General features: G+C 32.4%; 2 protein-coding genes across 4 annotated transcripts; one reads left to right on the forward strand and one right to left on the reverse strand.

Annotated features, from left to right (window-relative positions):
- Window positions 1–3711: 3711 nt before the first annotated feature.
- Window positions 3712–8801, reverse strand: LOC100801110 (serine/threonine-protein kinase STY8). 2 transcript variants are annotated; one of them, XM_014769284.3, is made up of 4 exons: window positions 8228–8801; window positions 6377–7457; window positions 4885–4958; window positions 4124–4181 (listed from the first exon to the last, which is right to left on the reverse strand). In XM_014769284.3, the coding sequence occupies exons 1-3, from the start codon at window positions 8620–8622 to the stop codon at window positions 4893–4895; spliced, it is 1542 nt and encodes a 513-aa protein (XP_014624770.1). In that variant the 5' UTR covers window positions 8623–8801; the 3' UTR covers window positions 4124–4181; window positions 4885–4892. The 2 variants fall into 2 exon arrangements, with proteins under 2 accessions (XP_003519263.1, XP_014624770.1); XM_003519215.5 differs by lacking the exon at window positions 4885–4958 and having other exon boundaries at window positions 3712–4181; window positions 8228–8798.
- Window positions 8802–11711: 2910 nt separating this feature from the next.
- Window positions 11712–18759, forward strand: LOC100802185 (ribosome biogenesis protein NOP53). 2 transcript variants are annotated; one of them, XM_041008451.1, is made up of 14 exons: window positions 11726–12999; window positions 13097–13164; window positions 14171–14436; window positions 16021–16199; window positions 16380–16416; window positions 16508–16533; window positions 16641–16721; window positions 16818–16928; window positions 17070–17152; window positions 17629–17748; window positions 17854–17976; window positions 18168–18234; window positions 18334–18407; window positions 18598–18759. In XM_041008451.1, exons 3-14 carry the CDS (start codon window positions 14268–14270, stop codon window positions 18602–18604), a joined length of 1077 nt encoding a protein of 358 aa, XP_040864385.1. In that variant the 5' UTR covers window positions 11726–12999; window positions 13097–13164; window positions 14171–14267; the 3' UTR covers window positions 18605–18759. The 2 variants fall into 2 exon arrangements, with proteins under 2 accessions (XP_025982080.1, XP_040864385.1); XM_026126295.2 differs by having other exon boundaries at window positions 11712–13164.
- Window positions 18760–19541: the final 782 nt, after the last annotated feature.

Here is a 19541-nt window from a genome sequence, read left to right on the forward strand (position 1 = left end):
TAAGTGTATATAATAATAATAACAATCTCTTTTATCTATATCGATATTAAACTATCATCAATATATTATATAAAACACAAAGGTTGATTATATATATTAGCACACACGACACGTGTCTTCTTAAAATAGGTCCTGCCATTTTCATTTCAACTTTATTTTAAATTAATTGTGTAATTATTATTTTATAAATCAATCAAAATTCTGTTTTGTTTATATATTTATTACCAACTTTATGAAGAGACATAAATTCATTCAAATCTGGTATTTTTTTATTGTTTGAATATATTATATTATTATGTTTTTTTTGTGAACAAAGAAAATAAATATTATATTCAATGATATTTTTTTGAACCAGTTATATTTTTTTATGTTAATATAGTAAATAAGGAAATTAAACCCTAATCAATTCAAAGAACCAATACAACACCATACCAGTTTTAAATCAATAATCAATAATAAAAATAAAAATTATGAGTCATCTTAAAAAAATTATTCTTTGTGAAGTTCATTCAAGTTAATTTGGTAATCATGCATTAATTTCTAGACTTAAATGTGATAATCACTCACACTTATCATGTATTAATCAATATCAATATAAAAACACAGATGTTGATTATGTATGTTGATACACATGTCAAACACATTAAAATAGGTTCCATCGTTTTCATTTCAAATTTACCTTAAATTAATTGTGCAATTATTATTTTATAAATCAATCGAAATTTCACTTTTTTAAAATTAGTTATTATTTCTTAAGTTAATATAGTAAATAAGGAAATTAAACCTTAATCAATTCAAATAACGAACCAATACAATACTATAGCAGTTTTATATCAATAATCAATGATAAAAATAAAAACTATGAGTCATGTTAAAAAAATATTTTTTTATCACGTTCAGTCAGATTAATTTTTTTTTTTCATAGTCATTTTTTTCGGAGGGGTTAACTTTTTGACAAGTTCTTCTTGTCCGGAGGTATGATCCTTTTGATATTGTTGTTTTTATCTTTTTTCTACATTTTTTTTCTTTTCTAATTGCATGCATTCTATGATATATATTTTTCTTTTTCTTTTTCAATTTGTATCTTCATATTTTTTTTCCCACTTCCCCTCTCACAATGCGTGTTCGTCAAATTTTTTCATGCTAAGTATATTGATTACTCTTCTCGCTAAAGGTATAGATTCTCCTCATACTGTTGTTTTGCATCTTTATAATATTTATTTATATCCCTTTTTTGCTTCTATTTCATTGCATTCTACAGTACTCATGTTGCAATTGGTCTCTTTTATCTCATATTGTTGTTTTATTGATCCTTTCTAGGATATAATAATCACTGATAAGTTTCATTGTGAGGAATTTATTAATGAACTTTGGTTTTTGTGCTTCATTTTCGCTTTTTTTTTTCTTTTTCAAAAGTTCATGTTAGAGATAAAATTGAAACAAGTTTCTTTCATATTTATATGTGCAAAAGGCTGGTGAGGAAAGGGTGCACATTTTCAAGTGCTATGAAAATTTAAATTTGTTGTTTGTTTTTATTGCTGAAAATATTTTATATTTGTTTTACTTATTTAATAAAGTTGTAATTTTTATTTTGTATTTGTTGTAGATTTTGAATACATATTTTGTAACTCTTCACTCTCAAGATTAAAGAGGCAAATATAACTAATCTTTTTGAATTTCCAATTCGTGTTACATATTTTTTTTGCCAAATAATAATTATTTTTTATTTTTAAAATAGATCAATTAACAGTGAGCCATTTTTTTCTTCTCATTTTTGGCGTTAGAATAGATCAATCATTTTTCTCTAAATGAATTTCTTATTTTATCATATAAAATAAAAGTTTTTCTAATAAGACAATAGCATTATCAAACAGTAAATTAAATAATTTTAAAGTTGACCTCTTCTCTTTTATTGTTGTTGGTGATATTTTTTCAAAGGTTATAGGCTTTATGTGATGGGTGTGTGTGGAGCAAAAATGGTAATTGTGATTATGGGTGACTTTGGTGGAAAAGCCTTGGTGATACTTTGAGAGTATTAGGGTTGAGTTCTTTTCACTATTTATTTTACTCTTTTTCTCTTTCTCTGTTTTCTTATTCATCTTTTTTCTTTTGTGATAAAAATACTTGGGTTGGTGACTTATTATAATTAAACAACATTAATTTGCGATGAACTTTTTTTTTTATTATTTTTTATCAAAAGTTGTATATGCAAAATGAACAAGAATCATATGTTCGAAAACAGATATAGTAAGAGAAGTGTAAAGTTTAAATGTTTTGCATAAAATCACATGTCTATTACGGTGAATCTCATAATCTAATTCATAGTTTCTTCCATTAATTTATAGTATCATGGTTAGTATAGAATCAAAATATATATAAGGAAAATGTATCCCAAAAATAAATGTTGTGTTGCAAAAAATATAAATGATGCATACTTATAGAAAATAAGGTGATTAATTACTTATAAAATATTTAATCGTGGTAATTAATCATAATTTCATAATTTAAACATTCTAATCTAACTGATAAGTGATAATAATATTATGTATTTTGATTTAAATTAATTAATAACACTGATATAAATTTTGGTTCCAATTTGTAGCAAATTTAAGTTTAAATTAAGACATCTCACTATTTTTAGTAAATGCAACTGAAAAAAATTATCTCAGAAAAAATATATTTCTATTTTTATATCATGAAAATACAAAATTATATTAATTAAAGTAATTGTAATGTAACAAAAAAAGATCAAAATACTCGTAGTTAATATGATTTTCTTATTGAACATTAAAATATATTCTGATTTAAATTATGGCAATTGGGATAATTATATTCTGATTGATAACACTAACAAATTTAAATTTAAATTTATATTAAGAATTTTTATAATATAAAAAATGTAGATTAAACTCAATATCCTTTATGGCATGGATATTAAGCTAGTATTATATATAAGAATGTTTTATATGATTGGAACCAACAAAATGACCATTGGCTGGTCCCAAAAATGTGTTATTTGTTGGCTTTTCTATACCTCACATTATCCTAGTTTTCACAAGATAATGCTCCTTGTTTACCTCTCATAAATCTGAAGCCTATTGTAATAGAATAAATCTTGAGGGTAATAATTAGTGTCAACTTCTATTAATTAAATTATTAAGATATTTTTTGTTAAAAAAACACTTAAACTAATTACATTAATTAATATTAGTAAAACTAGATTTGCACCCCTTAAGTTAAGATCAGTTATTCAAATTTTGTGAATAAAAAAATATAATTAAAAAAAATTACACTAAAAGCAATCAATAATTTTTTTAATAAAAAATAAAAAATAATTATTAACAAAAATAATACTTACTCCATCTTAAAATAAGTGTCACATATAAAAAAAATTCTAAAATAAGTATTCTATTTAACTTTTCAATATAAGATTAGTAATAGTAAAATTACTATTTTCTTTTATTTATTTATTATTTTTTTCTCTCTAAAATAATAAGATTAGTACTAGTTAAATTACTATTTTCTTTTATTTATTTATTATTTTTTTTCTCTCTAAAATAATATAAGAGGACACTTATGTTGGATCACGAAGAGTAAATATCTTCATCAATAACATAATAAAAAAAACATGGTACTTAAAATTTTCACTATTGTATTATATTTCCATTTTCAGACAATCATAATACAGGAAAAAAAACAGTAGAATTATGATGACAGGCATTTCGATTTTTTATGATATCAAGAAGAGATGATAGTAAATACAAGATTGTGAAAAGCAGAAAATTTACATCTTCATTACTGCCATAAAAGCATATGGCGGAGATTCATGTTTTTCCATGGACTTGTTATCATTTCCTTATCCATGAACTTGTTATATATAGAATAGAAATTTATCTATTGTTGTTGTTTGGTCGCAGCAATATGGCTAAAATTTCAGAGAAGTGAGGACGTTTTGAAGGGGTGTTGTTCCAGCACTTTGTCATAATGTGTTTTAGAGTTTGTTGGCAGTCTTTTGGGATTTCAGGTCGAAGGCCACATGCAGCAATGCCAACTGCTGCTTGTACAGGTGAAAATGAAGAATAAGCTGCTTCACCAGTTACCATCTCCCAAATTACCATCCCAAAACTATAAACGTTACTCATCCATGTCTCTGTCACATTCTCTGGATCCCCTGCAATTATCTGTTCCCAGCCCAACAAAAAATGAGAGTAAAACCAGTCAGCATGGGGGCATTGAAAACAATGTGTACTAAAAAAATGTCATATTTGAATTAAATAAATACTATATGCATCAACAATGTAAAGAATTTTTACATTATCATCTTATTGCAAACATAGTTTGTTGACTTTTACAATAATTATTTTAAAAATCATATTTTTGATTGGTTGACTTTGTGAAACTTTTTACACTGAACAAAAGAAAATGCATTATTATCCATATTTCATCTCCTCTCCATTTTCTCTCCTCTCATCCAAACAAATCATATTACAAGGAAAATTATCAATAATTAATAGATCCTTGCAAAATTCAAATCTACCACATATAATCGCTCACTAGTTTTCATTCTTCAAAGAGAATATCATGCACTCAAAAGGACAAAAAAAAAAGGAGCCTAGATACATCATAAGCACACATTAGTACACAACTACACATCTATTATAGATTTATAGTGGCAGCTTGTCATCTCACTCATTTGTGTGTGTGGGTGGCCTGGGTCACGCAAAATGAATGTTTGTCACATACACACGTGAATTGGTGTGTTTGTAAGTGATGTGTAACGAGATTTTCTCTTGCAAGACTTGATAATATATAAAGCATGACAACCAGATTGTTTATCCACAACAACCAAATAATCACTCGTGAGAAAAAAAAACTTTGACGTGCCTTTCTATTCAGTTATCACTTTTTCTCTTTGAATGAATGGCTTTAGTGGATAGCTTTTGTATGTTTTTTCCTGCCTGCACACGAGGTGTGAGAGCTTTCTGAGTACCTTTATCAGTAGGACAAATAGCAAGAGTGCTGGGGCAAAGATCATGTTAAAGATTTAAAGCCTTATGACATGTGGGCTCCAGCGCAGAATTAATTCTGGTATAATTGGCATTACACAAGCACACTTATTTTCCGAATGATATACACGAGTGCTTAAATAAAGGTAAACACAACAAAGTGAAAGCAAGGAAACAATTATTAAGACATGTTCGGCATGCTCAAACAATGATGCCAGGACAAGTGACATAAAGTTTCTTTTAAATGTAAGTTAGTTCAGCATTGCTTTGCATACAATGGATCTAAATAGCATTCTTTGGGACAATAAAGCACACAAAAGTTACTCTAAATTGCTCTCTAGTTGAACATCTAGTATGTCTTTTTTTCAAGGTGTACTGAAACATGAAGAACAGACAAAAAAGACAAAAGAGCTAAAACGCTTTAGACTGGAATTTGTCACTGAACTAGCTAGTGTATATGAGGACAAACAGAGAAGCTGGGCAGAGAGAGAAACAATTTGATGCTATTCCTATACATTACTGTTGCTGAAACATTATTTAGGAGAATCAACAGATTACAGACATTAAACTTTACAAGGCAGACAGTAATAACAACTGTCATTCTTCCTTGAACGCATGAAGAATACAATGAAAGTTTTAAGAAATTTCATTAGTTGACTGCAAGACATAAACTGCTTTTTCAGGGTAAGAAGGGGTAGAGAAAATGGCTTGAGCCAATGTTTGAATACCAGGTGCTACAGTGCTGGTAAATTGGTAAAGTTCTAAAATTACTGAAGGAGTACACCAAGTTGGTCAAATAAGCATCACAAGCAGACAATCATTTTCATTTCCATGTTGGAGAGATTTCGATCTTATAATTTGTGCCAACATCATATATTTCTAACCAAATAAGTGAGAATATAGTTGGTGCATATAAAAAAAAAATTATTGATTGAGGAAGAATATAGAAAATCCATGAGCATAGAATAGAAGAATTAGTATTTTTGCACCCTATATTTAGAAAAAGCAGACCATTACATGTCAAAAGATTTTTCTGGAACAGCAGCTAAAAAGCATAGAACACATTCTCATCCATTATATTACCTAAAAGCCAGGAGGATTTAGATTAGGTGTGTAGGACTAGGTGTCACTATTGAGAAGGAGGGACCCTATCTTTTAAAAATGATAGATTCCAAATTGAAATCCTATTCTTCACTTTTTTATTTTCTTATAAAGAAAAAGCTGGTCAGCTGGAGAATATTTCGGACTATGCATGGCAAAGACACTACAGAACTAAATATGACTATGGAACATAATCCTGTGACACAAACTTTCACAATTGCAACAAGTATTTTGCTAAATAAAACGAGTGTGAATGAATAGGGACAAACCTCTGGAGCTAGCCACCTATAACCATCAGTTTCATACTCCATTGCTTCTCCAACACTCTTGCAGGCAGTGACTATACCCATATCTCCCAAGCAAGCATTCCCATGCTTATCCAACAGAATCCCCCGTGTATTAAGGTCTCTATATGCTACACCATGGTCATTCATAAACTTGATCCCTTCAGCAACATCAACAGCAATCCTCACAACATCCTTAGTCTGAAGCTTTTTGTTCTTCATCATCAAGTCATGAACAGATCCACCTTCCATGAACTTGGTCACCACACACAATCCATGATTATCATCCACACAAATACCACAAAACTGCAGAATGTTTCTATGGCCACAAGTCATGAGTTCCAGAAGATCCTTGTGGAGCTCAAACTCATAAGAATTCCCTTTATCACAACCCTTCAGCTTCTCAATCCCAACCCTCTTCCCCATATACACTCCCCTATATGAATTCGGACCAATCTGCTCAACAAACTCAACACTATCTGAATTCAACAACCATTTCTCAATCTCATTCCCACCTGACTTTATGGTCTGCCATTCATCCACTGACACAACAAAAGATGAAGAAGGCAAAGGCACCTGAAGCTGAATCCTTTGGCTTGAATTCTCAAACTCCTTTCCGCGGTAACCATCACCGGTTTCTTCTTCAATCTCCACAAGCTCTCTTCCTTTAGAATTCTCTTCCTGGCACCCACAGAGCCCAAAGGGAAGCTTCACGGCACCGGTTTTGGGCTTCTTCATGGCAAACTTCAAAGCATTTTCAACCCTGGTCCTCACCAACTTATCATGCCCAGGTAGAACCACAAGAAGCACAACCCCCAAGGTGAAACCCTTCTTCTCAAAGATCTGCATCCTCTTGCAGCAAATGGAGGAACTATCCAACGCACCCGACATTGCAGGCCACGAAATCGGAGAGTTGCAAGCAAACGTGAGCCTCAAAGCAGACCCCTGAATCTCACCATCACATTCCTCTTGAATTAAAATCGCTGGCTGGTCACTCTCTGAAGCTTGCTCCATCAACTTTATGTGAAGAAACACATTCTTCATATCAAACTCCGCCTGTGCATAACTGCAAAACATTGAGAGAAAAAACACCTTTTTAAAACTAGAAAAAAAAACAATAATAAGCAAAAAAACAAAACACCCATGATTCCATAACGCATGTTTGTTGACTTTTTAAGTTATTAAAAGCTAAAGCAGTGAGCTCAAATTTTTTTTAGAAACAGTCAGTAACCGTGATTTCAGCCTTGACGCTTTTGGGATGTTTGTCACCGCAATTGCGGGCTTGTGGCTTCATCAACCACATTTGTCCGCAATATCAAAAAAAATAAAAAGAAGAAGAAGAAAACACAATTTAAAAACTTGAGTGAACTTGGGAGAGTATAGAAATGCGAAAAAAGCAAAACCCATGATGGGAAACTGAAAAGTGGAAATCAAGATCAAGCATTGGTGTGAAAAGATTGAAGCTTGACAAGATGGGTGACTGGCATCAAGGCTTAAAAAAAACCCAAAATTCAGTTTAGCCTCAACCTCAAAGTTTTTGAAATCTCCACAACAACTGTATCACAGCTGCAGTTGCAGACAATCAGTCACATCTCAAGACATTTAATAAAGTCTCGCAACTGCAATTGTGATGCAGTTGGGAATACAAATTTTCTGTAATACCAAGGATCGCGACACAGTTACTTAAAAAATAACTTAACTCTCGCAACTGCTTCACAACTGCAGTTACGAATACTTATTTCTGTAAAATCAAGGATCGCGACGAAACTGCAACTGCGACGACTACAGCTAGTTAAAAAAAAAAAACGAACTTGGGATGGCATTTTATGTAGGGACCTGAGGGGCAAGGAATCGTAATGCTTGCGAATGTTGGACATGAGTTTCTCGGGGAGCTGGCTTCCAGGGTAAAGCTGAGTGAGATTGCGAACAACGCTTCCCCACGCGAGTTTCCGAGAAGAAGCATCAGCGTTGGAAGAAGGAGGAGAATCGAGGTTGAGGGAGTTTCTGAAAGAAGCAATAGCTTCGGAGACGTTGCGAGTGAGCTTCTGGAGCTTCTTGTGGACGGGGATGGCGGAGGGAAGGTTGTCTTTGTTGTTGTGGGTGGAAGTGGTGGTGGTTCCCTCGGATCTGTGGTGGGTGCGCATGAGGACCTGCTCCACCGTGTCGTCGTCGGTGGCGGCAGCGGCGGACGTGGTGGTGCGGCTGGACCAGCACTCTAAGGCTGCGGCCATTGGGGGTGAGTTACTGAGTTCAGAGAGAAAGGTGGTGGTGGATGGGGATGATGGGAGTGAGTGATGAGGTTGAGGAGGAGTAATAAATGTGTGTAATCATCTTGTAATGTAACCGCCGGATATTTTGAGGTAAAAGAATAAAGAAAGAAGATAAAAAGAAACTTTGTGGCAGCATGGATTACAAAACAACACCTACTTTTTAAAGTATGTCTTCAACTCCATTTTAGTAAAAAAAAAAAAAAGTCATAGTGTCTTTCAATATGGAGTGTTTTAACTTTTTTATACGATGATTTTTACCTTATTGTTTATTCTTTTTAATAAGATAGTATTTTCATATTTTGATATATTAACTATTTATTTCTCATAATATTCTTAATTATTACACTTTATTTTTTATAAGGATCAAAGAATAAATAAAAGAAGTCATATTAATTAATCAGGTAATAAATAATTAAGTAAAGAGAAAAATGAAGAATAATATTAAAAAAATAATATAAATTATCAATAAATTTAATGTGATTAATTATTTTTTTAAAAGGTATGGATTAGTTGAATGAATCTTATGTAGAGGGGAAAAAAACAGTAACATCTAAGAATTTTTGTTTTTTTGGTTTAAATAACCTTGAGAGCTCTTATAGTTATGCTTATTTTTGAATTTGATACTTGTAGATTTGAATATAGTAATTTAATCTCTATAGTTGTATTAGTTTTCCTTTTAATTTGATCTTTTTTGTGAAATGACTGCTAACGTCGTTTGTTCGATCAATGGCATAGCTTTTTATTGTAGAGTTCTGTAGATGTGACTTTCCATGGCGTCTGGGTTTCGAGGGGGTGCGTTTGTGACGTCAGGGAAGTGTTGTGTAGAGAAAAAATTCAAGAAGACGTGGATCTCCGCCAAATTAGTTTCTCTTTTGTCAATTTTTTCAGTTATTTCACATTTATCTATTTAATTTGGGTTAATATTTAATTTTATAATTTAATTTAAAATTGTTTAATTTTTAAGAAATAACATGAGAACAACTGAAAAAAAAGCTTGAAAAAGGGACAAAAAAAAATCATCAGGTTTGGATCTCCACCTACAACCCGTGAGCAACATAGGTTAGGTTGAGTTGGAGTTCTTGTCTTCAGTTCGTGATGACAGTTGTTTTGGGTGTTACAATATTAGAAGCTAAAATTATTAATATGTCGTCAAGGGCAAGAGGAGACAAGTTCAATGAGCAGTAGTATGTTGTGGTCGAACAAACAACCTTAAGGAGATTTCACGGCAAGAACCAGATTGGATATTAAAAAAACTAATTATAAGAACTAAATTGACATGTTTTAAATTATAGGAACTAAATTAAAAAGTAAGTGCAACTACCTTTCAAAATAATTGTTTGAGTTTGAGTTTTATAAATGAAAAAAAAGTATTATTTCATATTTATTATTTATTTTAAGACAATAATCTATTTGTGTTTTATTTTAAAGAAATAAAAAAATAAAAATACTCGGTATGTGCTTCTACCTTTGAAAATGGTTATAAATAAATCAATTTTAATTGTTAACGATATCTATCTTTTTTTCTCCTAATCCTGCCTTGTCTAGAGCCTCAATCCTTCTCATTGGCCTTAATCTTTTGAACGAATTCGCTTCTCTTTGCACCTCAACTCACTTCTGAAACAAACTTTTGCCTCGTCTTCATTGACATGCAGCATCTCCATCGTACGCCATAAAAGCAAGGTGGTTGCATGTTAATTAGGTTCTTCGATTCTCCTTGCCAAGGACTTCTGAATAGAAGGGCTTAGTTCAATTCTCGGTATTTAACATTTTAAATACTATATATTTTTTCTTTTCATTCTAACTTAGTGAGAGGCATGTCAAATATTAGTCAATGAATGTTTTCATAGCAAATCAAAGGATAAATTGGTCAAAGTTTTAAGTCATAGTATCATAGATCGTCAATAAACTAATTAACTTAATAATTTATTTGATATAAAATCATACAGCATAACAAACTATAATTTAATTATAAAAAAAGAAGTAAAAACGTCTCATTTATGGTCAAACTAGTTGAACATGTGGGCTGTTGCGCTTTAGTTTAATTTTAAAAATGTTGTTTTTATGGCCAGTTTTAAGATTTTTAAATGTCAATTTTTAAGGGTGCAGTGGTCATGTTTGGTTGGCTGCATGTGCGAGTCAGAGAAATTAACTTAGTACAATTTTCTGCAAGGATTGATTGGGGGTGTGCTGGATGCAAACCAAAAATTTAGTGCAATTGGCATAAATTTATATAAGGAAGCATATATGATTTTTTAATATATAGTTAATATGTGTGTAAGGGTAATAAAATATTAAGATTACCATATGTTACTAACACTTTTTTTTTTATAGAAATTAAACAACACTAATCTTTTATCGAAAATAATCTTACATAAAGTTGAATAAGACCAATATAAACTAATAATACATTTTTTTAATATTTTTATTATTAATTGAAATTTATTAAAAATTAATATAAATTTTAGTTGATATATCACTTTTCATTTAATTTAATGTAACTCCCTTGCAAATTTATAATTTACAGTAAAAAAAAATGTTAAAAAGTACTCATTGTTTTTTAAACAAAAAAGTACTCATTGTTAACACTCTTGAAATTTTACATTAACATCATAATTTGTATATTTTTCAAAGTCCTCATGTTGTTGATTGATTAGGTAGTGATGACTCCCTAGGTAGAAAGATTACATAGGAAAGGGAGGGGAAAAGAAGAAGGTGATGCAAATCCATTGAAAGTTGAAACAGAAGTGAAGAGGTGAGAGTGAATGAATGAATGCATGGTGGTAAGTGGTAATGCACTGATTACAGTGGAAGGTGGCAAAATGAATCATGATAGATGGTCACATACAACATTGATTGAATGAAAGTGGGACCTAAGGGGTTTGATATGATGCTAAAGTTGTTGGTACATGGTCTGCCATGTGTCCCACACATCCTACATAAAATCAATTAATAATAGGATTTATCTGGGCCGTTAATTAGGGCAATCAATTTTGTGACTAATTACTTGCCTTTTTGTTTCTACTTATTTTTCTTTCCCTTGGCTCCACTTTCCGGACAATGAATCACTTTCTCTCTACTTTTTCAGTGCATTAGATAATCTTATAAATCTTTAACTTTCGACTAAATTTATTCTTTTGGATATGAGAATTTTAAGATAAAATGTTTGAAATAAATTAGGATCAATGGTGGTTTTTGTTCATGTAAAATTCACAATCTTTCGTTTTTATTCATGATTTTAAAATATTGTTTTTCATTCGAATATTAATTTTGGGTATGAGAATCAATATAATTTTGTAGTGTTGACTCTCTTATGTCATATCTTTCATCTTTCTTGTTCATGTAAGTTTTTTTTTTTATTATCTATTTTTAGATCATTTTTAGGGTGGATAACCATTATAGATGGTCCAAAATGCACCACTATTTAGAACCCTTAAGAATAATCTAAGGTACACGTTACTATTATCCACCTTCTACACTAAATCTTTACTCTTCCTTCCTCTCCGCTGTTTCCGGCGACCCCTCCACCGACCGTCGCCATTCCCCTCCTACCTGCCGCAAACACCGTCGTCATCCACCAACCTCCCCCACTTTTATCTTCCCCTTCTTCCGATTTACAAACCCCCAACATCTAACCCCACCCAAACCCCTCCATGCAATGCGACAACAACACCCATCGAAACATCACCGCCAAGCCCAACCACCATACCGCGAAGAAATCGAATCTGACCCACCGCTTGATCCTCTCCCAGATTCGACATCTGCATCTCCGGCATTGGCCCACACCAAATTCGAACCTCAATCACATGCTTTTGGGCTTTTTGTGAGAAACGTGCATGTTCATATCAACCTCGTTGGCACCGTGTTCGGGGTGGCGCCTCCCAGTGTTCTGATGTTGAAATCCAGCAACTTCGCCAATGAATGGATTCCTCTATCACAAGACCGTTACCCAAGGCAACCTTATTATCTGATCCGTGAATGTGATTGTAGATTAGGTGTTTGCGAAAATGATTAGGTGAAAAGAAAAGAAAAAACTGTAAGTTAGATTGTTGGGTAAGTTTTGTTTTTGATCCCAAGTTCAAATATAAAATTATTACGGATGAATATCGGTGGGGGCGTGTCACCTTGCGGTTGGCGAATATTAGTGGTGGTGTAGAGGAGGATGGCGTAGTGCTTCCAGCGACAACGAGGAGTTTGCTGGCAGCGGAAAGGGGTTCAACGGCTGCAAGAATGTAGATGGGGTGTTCTGCTTCTGAGTGTTGTCAATGTGTCAATGTTATCTCCTTTTTATCTTTCTACATAAAAACCGTTTCAGGGGTTTAAATCTTTGCGTCCTTTTAGGTATTTTAGTTTTAAGAATTCATTTCTTAGCATGTTTACTTTGTTGGTGCCCATATAGATTTAATTTAAGGTGGTTGATCTCTGGTCACGGTTGTAGAAAGAAGAAAGAAGAAAGAAGAAAGAAGAAAGAATCCAATGCAGAGTATGCGTCGCATGATTATGTGGGTAAGATAAATTGGACATAAACATGGTCCATAATAAACCACTTACATAAATGGTCCACCGAAGTAATGAACATTTTTTTATAGCAAATTCCATCAAAATATTCTTATAAGCCCTTTTTTTGGTATTGTATAAACCTTATTTTATAACTTGTATAGGACGATCCTATTTTTTAATGTCAAACCTTGTTGGAAAAAATGGATTTGGGAAAAAGTTTGAAAACACAATTCACCTATTTTATTTTTTTTATGTTTTACATATAAAAAATTCTAAAAACCTACTTATATGGGACTAGAATAAAGTTCATAAATAATTTAAAATTATATACTATGTCAGTAGTTACAGTAGATCAAGTTAAGTAATATATAAGTACATATCATGTTAAGTAATATATAAATACTTCTAACATAAATTTTTAAGTCAGAAAAAAAAAGAGACCATGTTAAGTAATAAAGGTTCAATCTTATTGAGATATTATCTTATGAAATTCAATTTTTTGTGTAGAGGCTTTGCTTTTATGAGCAATGCTAATTTAATGGTTCTAATTTTCAAGAATGTATTTGTACAAAAAGGATTTATATGTGGATTTTGTGCAAATTTTGGTCTATAAAAAAATTGACTAAACATGATTTTAAAATTAGTGTGAGAAATATTTTTTAGCTAATTCTAAAAAAAATGTGTGAAATATATCTAAAAAAAAATATAAAAATATCTAATTAGTATATGCCAGTGGATAAAAGTATATATGATCATCACGAATCACGATACACATATCATATCATGTAGTTTTTTTTTTTTACTTTTTTATCTGTATATGTATATATATTTATCCTTTTTTATTTTCAATATTATATTTTTTTTTCTATTTTTTATAATTATATAGTATTAAGGAGTGATATCGGGCCGTCTTTTTGGGCTGGGCCTATTTCAAGGCCCATATAAGAGAGCCCGACAATATGGTACGCCCATGCATAACATACATAACCTTCTTATGTTCTGCCGCCACCAGCTGGACCGTGAATTCGTGATTTTTTCCGAAAACCCTCGTCTTCGAAATCAGCAACAAAAACGCGAAGTGTACTAAGCGAAGCCATTGCAGCGTGAGAATGGGGAAGAAGGCAAAAGGGTCAAGGAAGGGTAAGAAGGCATGGAGAGCTAACATCAGCACCGAAGAGATCGAAGATTTCTTCGAGAAATCAACGAAGGACGCTCTTTCTGGTGGCTCTCTACAAGCCGTTTCTTCCGATTCTCTCTTCTATGAAGACAAGTCCAAAGGTATTTCCTTTCTCAGTTTGTCTTCTATGGGTATGTTTTTATTTTTATCGTAACTATTGGCTTGTATCTGGAAAATCATGTTTTTCATTACTAGTTTTGAGTTGTGTGGTGATGTCTAAATTATTCAAAACAAAAAAAAATAAGATGATCAATTTTATAGTTAGTTGTGTTGACATGATTGCATAACCTTCTATCAGTGTATGATATATTTATACCAATAAGTTGTTTGTCCAAGTGGTACTGGACTTGGTCTCCCTTAAGGTCTCGGGTTTGAGTCTCATAGATGGGAGGGGAGAATCCCGCTAAAGGTGATCAATCAGGTTTTCCGGCGGAAATTAGTTATTGGTTTAAATCTCCAAAACCGGTGATACTTTGAATGTGGAACTCTATGTATGTAGAAACGTTGGTGTGGTGCGGGTTTGCTGTTTATTACTTTCGAGTCGGAAGTTAAACCTCATATTATGCTTTCTTTTTGCTAATATTTCTAACTTCAGTTAAAAGCTGCTCACAGTTTTATATTTTTATCCAACCCAAAGTCCCGAACATTTCACCTTTTCCCACAACCAAAAACCCTCGGTGTTAGGTGAGAATCCTGACTCCTGAGCAAACAGGGCACATGCCTCAGTACAATGGCTATTGCAGTCTGCTATCCTATATTATAATTGATATTTTGATAATGAGACATTTGCTGCCCCCAAATTATGCGAATCTAATCAAGGACACGAAAGCTAGATTTAGTTTTAATAACAAGATGCAAATTAAAAGTAATTTGGGTTTACAATATATTGAAGTATTTTTTTAGTTTATTCTGTGTGCGGTGCGCCTCCATTTTTTGATAATCGTTTCCAGAGATTCTTGTACAGAATTTGTAGCTTATAGTATTTCGATTGAAATGATAAGACTGGGGAAAGATGAGAGAAAATGGGTGAAATAACATAGATAGTACCTTAGCAAGAGATCTCCATGTCCTTCATTTAGACAAAAAAACTTTATACATCCATGGCAAAACCCATAAAACAATCTCTGATTACTTCCCCTCAGAATCACTGGCTGAATATTTATTCCTCTTACTACCATCGACCACCCACTCCTCCATCTGCATTCTCTTCATATGTGAGGTTGCCTTTCATTTTCTAACAAAGGGAAGTATTTTAGCTATCTGCTCAAGGAGTTAGGGTTTCGGGTGATGGGTCCTAGGAGTCAGGGTTTCAAGCGAATTGAGCCATGTGGCCCAAATGTTTTTTTATGTGTTTTCTTCTTTCTTTTTCTTTGGTTCGTTGGGGGCCTCAGTTTGAGACCAGCTTAGTCTTTCCTTTATCTCGCTTTGGCGATTTTGTGTTCACATCGCTATTTGAGATTTTGACTACTTTGGTGGAAATAACTGATTATGATTATTTGGATGTTTCTGGCTACACTGTAGTGTACTAGACTTTGTATTTCTAATGTTTTTTTGCTTGGTTGTTTGTCATAGGAAAATTATATTGTTTGATTTTTTCACCATGAATGGGTTCACAACTTTGAATTCTTGTTGATCCATGGATATGTTGGTGTTTGCCTAATTTGATGATGTGATTAAACTGCTAGATCTTGCTGTGAAGAAGAAGATCGAGAAACATAGGGAGAGGGTGCTCCGATGTGATAGCCTGCTACAGAAAAATCAGTTTGTTAAGCCAGTGCCATCTTCTATTCTGAAGAAGTGTTCTAAAAACCGTAATGTGGCCTCTAAATCCAATTTGAAAGTGGCCAATCAAGATGGTGATAAGGTCAGTATGCTGCCCATTAATGCAGAATGGATGGAATAGTAGTAGGAGTTGGTTATGTTTGAAATGCTCAGCTGCAATCCTATTTGGACAATATGGAGCAACTATATTTTTTGCTTTTCATCTTAAACCTTAGTTAGAATTTGTTTTATTAACATTTCTTGTTTTAATAATCTTTTTCAGGATGATTCTGCCATGTTTGATCTATGGGATGATAAAGGTATCTTGTATGTTTATTGATTTGAAGTTTTGGTTTACTTTGTGTTAATTATGAGATGTTAAACACAGTATTCTTTGATATTGCCTTGCAGGCAAGGATGACAAGAAGGTGAAAAAGGTATACTTTAGAGCAGTGTCCATTCTAATCAGTAGATTTCATATTGCATTTTATCTTTGCTGCATTTTCAGTGGTAGTTGATAACATGATGGCTACCTGTTCAACAGGTAGCAAAGCCTACTCTTATCCCAGCAGTAGAGATTGATCCCCCAGGCTGCTCTTTCAATCCCTCATATGAAAGTCACCAGGTAGTTTCTTAAGAAATGATGCTTTCCCCAGCTCTTTGTGATATATTTTGTCATGCATCTTGACAAACAATTTTAAAAATTTACCTGTTAAATCAGGATACATTGGCTTCTGCCGTTGCAGAAGTAATGCAAAAAATCTACAAAAATGAACTGGGCCCTGAACCCGTGCCTTTAACTGTTCCTGGAGAAGCTATCGCCGAAGAAGATGTTAGTCTCATTCTCTTAATCTCTCCATTTATATAATTCTTGTAGGGTGAAACCTTTGTCACATTTAAGCTTTAGGCACTTGAATTTGTACAACTTCTGTCATTGATTCTTCTTTCATCAATAATTTACTTTTTTTGTCAGATGTATTTTCTTGATGTGGACAATAGGAGTGACAACGATGAAAGTACTCCTGAAAATGAGGATGATGATGCATTGGAGAAAAAGTGAGCTATGTCTGACTTTGTGAAGTTTGTTTAAATACTGTTTATTTACTTCATGATATTTTTCACCTTTATTATATTTTTTGACAATGTACGTTACCCATCAAGTCAAATAATGTTTTGTTCTTTTGTTTTCTTTCTTTTCTCATTCTTTTGTGTTGAATTTGAATTTAGACATTCTAATGCATATTAGTGATTTTTTTCAAGTATCTATTGAATTTGTGATCTTATATTTGTTTCCCTTAACATTTACTTAGTAGTTTCTCTTTCTAATGCTAATTAAATTTCTTGGATGCATAATGTTTTTTTCACTTCTGGATAACACATTACTATTTTTTGGAATAAACATTGTGTAAATGTTATTGGTTTACATAATATCCTTTTGATCAATGCATTATATATACATGGTGTATTTGCACTAATATAAGTGTTTTCTAAACATCTGATGTATTCTTGTTGTTTGAATAATCGTGGGATAGGCCTATTAAAACTAAGAGAGTTACTAGAGTTGAATTGAATAAGAGAGCTAGGCGGAAAGAACAACAGAGAAAAGAAGCAGAAGCTAAGAAGATAAAGGAATTGTCTAAGGAAATTGATAGGTAATATGACCACTCTCTCTTACTCACTCACTCACTCACTCACTCACTCACTCACTCACGTCACAATAAAAGATTATTTTTAAGCATCTTTTATCCTGGTTACAGCATACCAGAAATTGTTCAGGAAATTGAGCATGAAGACGAGGAAAAGAAGAAAAGACACCTTAGGCGTCAAGTTGCTAAACAGGAGATGTTAAAGACACGCCCACCACGCTTAGGAAAACACAAGTAGTCTTTTTTGTATATCTTAATTTACTTCCGTTGCCATAATTAGTAAATCATTATTCCATTTATAGCTTTGTACAATTTAAAATTACCAGTTAAGTTTTGGTGGAGTTTCTGTTGTGCCTTGAATAAAACAACATAGTTATGATTGTTTACGAATGTATGTTTATAAATTTCTTTCTTACCAACAACAGGTTTGAACCTGCACCTGTTCAAGTTTTATTAAGTGAAGAGATAACTGGATCCATTCGGAAGCTCAAGGTAGGCTTGTGTTTCTCTTGCTATGATTTTGGTTGGTGTCTCTTTTACGAAACACGTAACGTAAGTAAATTTTCCTTACCTTTGTTGGTTCATATTTAGGGTTGCTGCACCCTTATAAAGGACCGATATAAAAGCATAGAAAAAAGAGGATTGATTGTTCCAGCAAAAAGGAGGTTAGTTCAAACTTCTGCTGTTTTATCTATAACACGAAATTGCCACCAGTCTCATTTGGAATTTGATTACTATGTACCAGTGCATTTTAAACAGAATTAATAGATAATAGATGGTTTTCCTTCTGTGACGTTGTATTTACATTATGCATGTAAAGTTCTGATCTTGTTGTATTCATTGTTATTTGTACAGGAATTAGAGTTCTGAAGGTGTTATGGAAAGAAAAGAAGTGATGGATGGAAGACCCAGATAGTTTTTCTAAAGGAAGATCTTGTTTGTTCCGTGTTTAATTAACTTAATTTTGACATATATCATTCTGCATTTTTGTTTTTTTATAACAATTTTGTTTGGAAAGCGAAATGTCTACATGCTTAGAACTCACTTGTTTTTGCATCCTTGTATTACTAGGGGTATATTCAATCAGGATTTTAAAGATTTTTTTAATAGAAAATATTGTGGTATTTAATCAAGATTTTTAAACAAGATAAAATAATCATACACTGAAATTGTTTAGGTACCTTTCTTGTAAGCAGAAAAGGAATCTGTTTGAACACCCTCGTTCAATGGTGTTGGACCTCCACTTCCCGTATATGACTGAGGGTTTTTCCATAAATGCACTCAAGAGTTGAGCACTCCATATGTGCTTTTGCTTCATCTTCCTAATGTCTCCAACCCCTTAAATGAAGAACAACAGATGCATGAAAGAATAATCATCATTGTTAAACCCTAAATTTGCGGAAGACAAAATTTGGAATCATGTAACAAAGGGAAACAAACACTGGAAAGGAATCCTATATTCTAAGGGTAAAACTTTAGCCATTAAGTTTGTACACGTGGTACAAATTTTTTTAATTAAAAATTAAACTGTTATATAACATAGACGTTATATATATATATATATAAATAAAGGATGATTGTGTGAGTAAAAATAATCTGTATATTAAAATTAATTTTTAAAAAATTCATATAAATAATTTACATATTAATTCATGACTATAAGTCATCTCATCACAATGGATTAAACTTTAAAAAACTCATCACAGTGCCAATTTCATAACCGGACCAAAATATGAAACCAACGCTGTCGGATCCTGAAATAAAATATTGGCGGTCATCTATCTTTTCGCTTCGCGCAG

Source organism: Glycine max, chromosome 2 (genome assembly GCF_000004515.6).
Source record: "Glycine max cultivar Williams 82 chromosome 2, Glycine_max_v4.0, whole genome shotgun sequence".
NCBI classification, from domain to species: domain Eukaryota; kingdom Viridiplantae; phylum Streptophyta; class Magnoliopsida; order Fabales; family Fabaceae; genus Glycine; species Glycine max.

Bases quoted from the DNA above. Each gene is read 5' to 3' on its own strand.
- LOC100801110 (XM_003519215.5), bottom strand. From the start codon at position 8,622: ATGGCCGCAGCCTTAGAGTGCTGGTCCAGCCGCACCACCACGTCCGCC. The intron at 7,458-8,227 runs GTCCCTACATAA...AATGTTTTGCAG, and splicing joins TACGATTCCTTGCCCCTCAG to TTATGCACAGGCGGAGTTTG. The intron at 4,182-6,376 runs GTTTGTCCCTAT...GGCTGGGAACAG, and splicing joins ATAGGTGGCTAGCTCCAGAG to ATAATTGCAGGGGATCCAGA.
- LOC100802185 (XM_026126295.2), top strand. From the start codon at position 14,268: ATGGGGAAGAAGGCAAAAGGGTCAAGGAAGGGTAAGAAGGCATGGAGA. The intron at 16,417-16,507 runs GTATCTTGTATG...ATTGCCTTGCAG, and splicing joins TGATCTATGGGATGATAAAG to GCAAGGATGACAAGAAGGTG. The intron at 17,749-17,853 runs GTAATATGACCA...TCCTGGTTACAG, and splicing joins TTGTCTAAGGAAATTGATAG to CATACCAGAAATTGTTCAGG.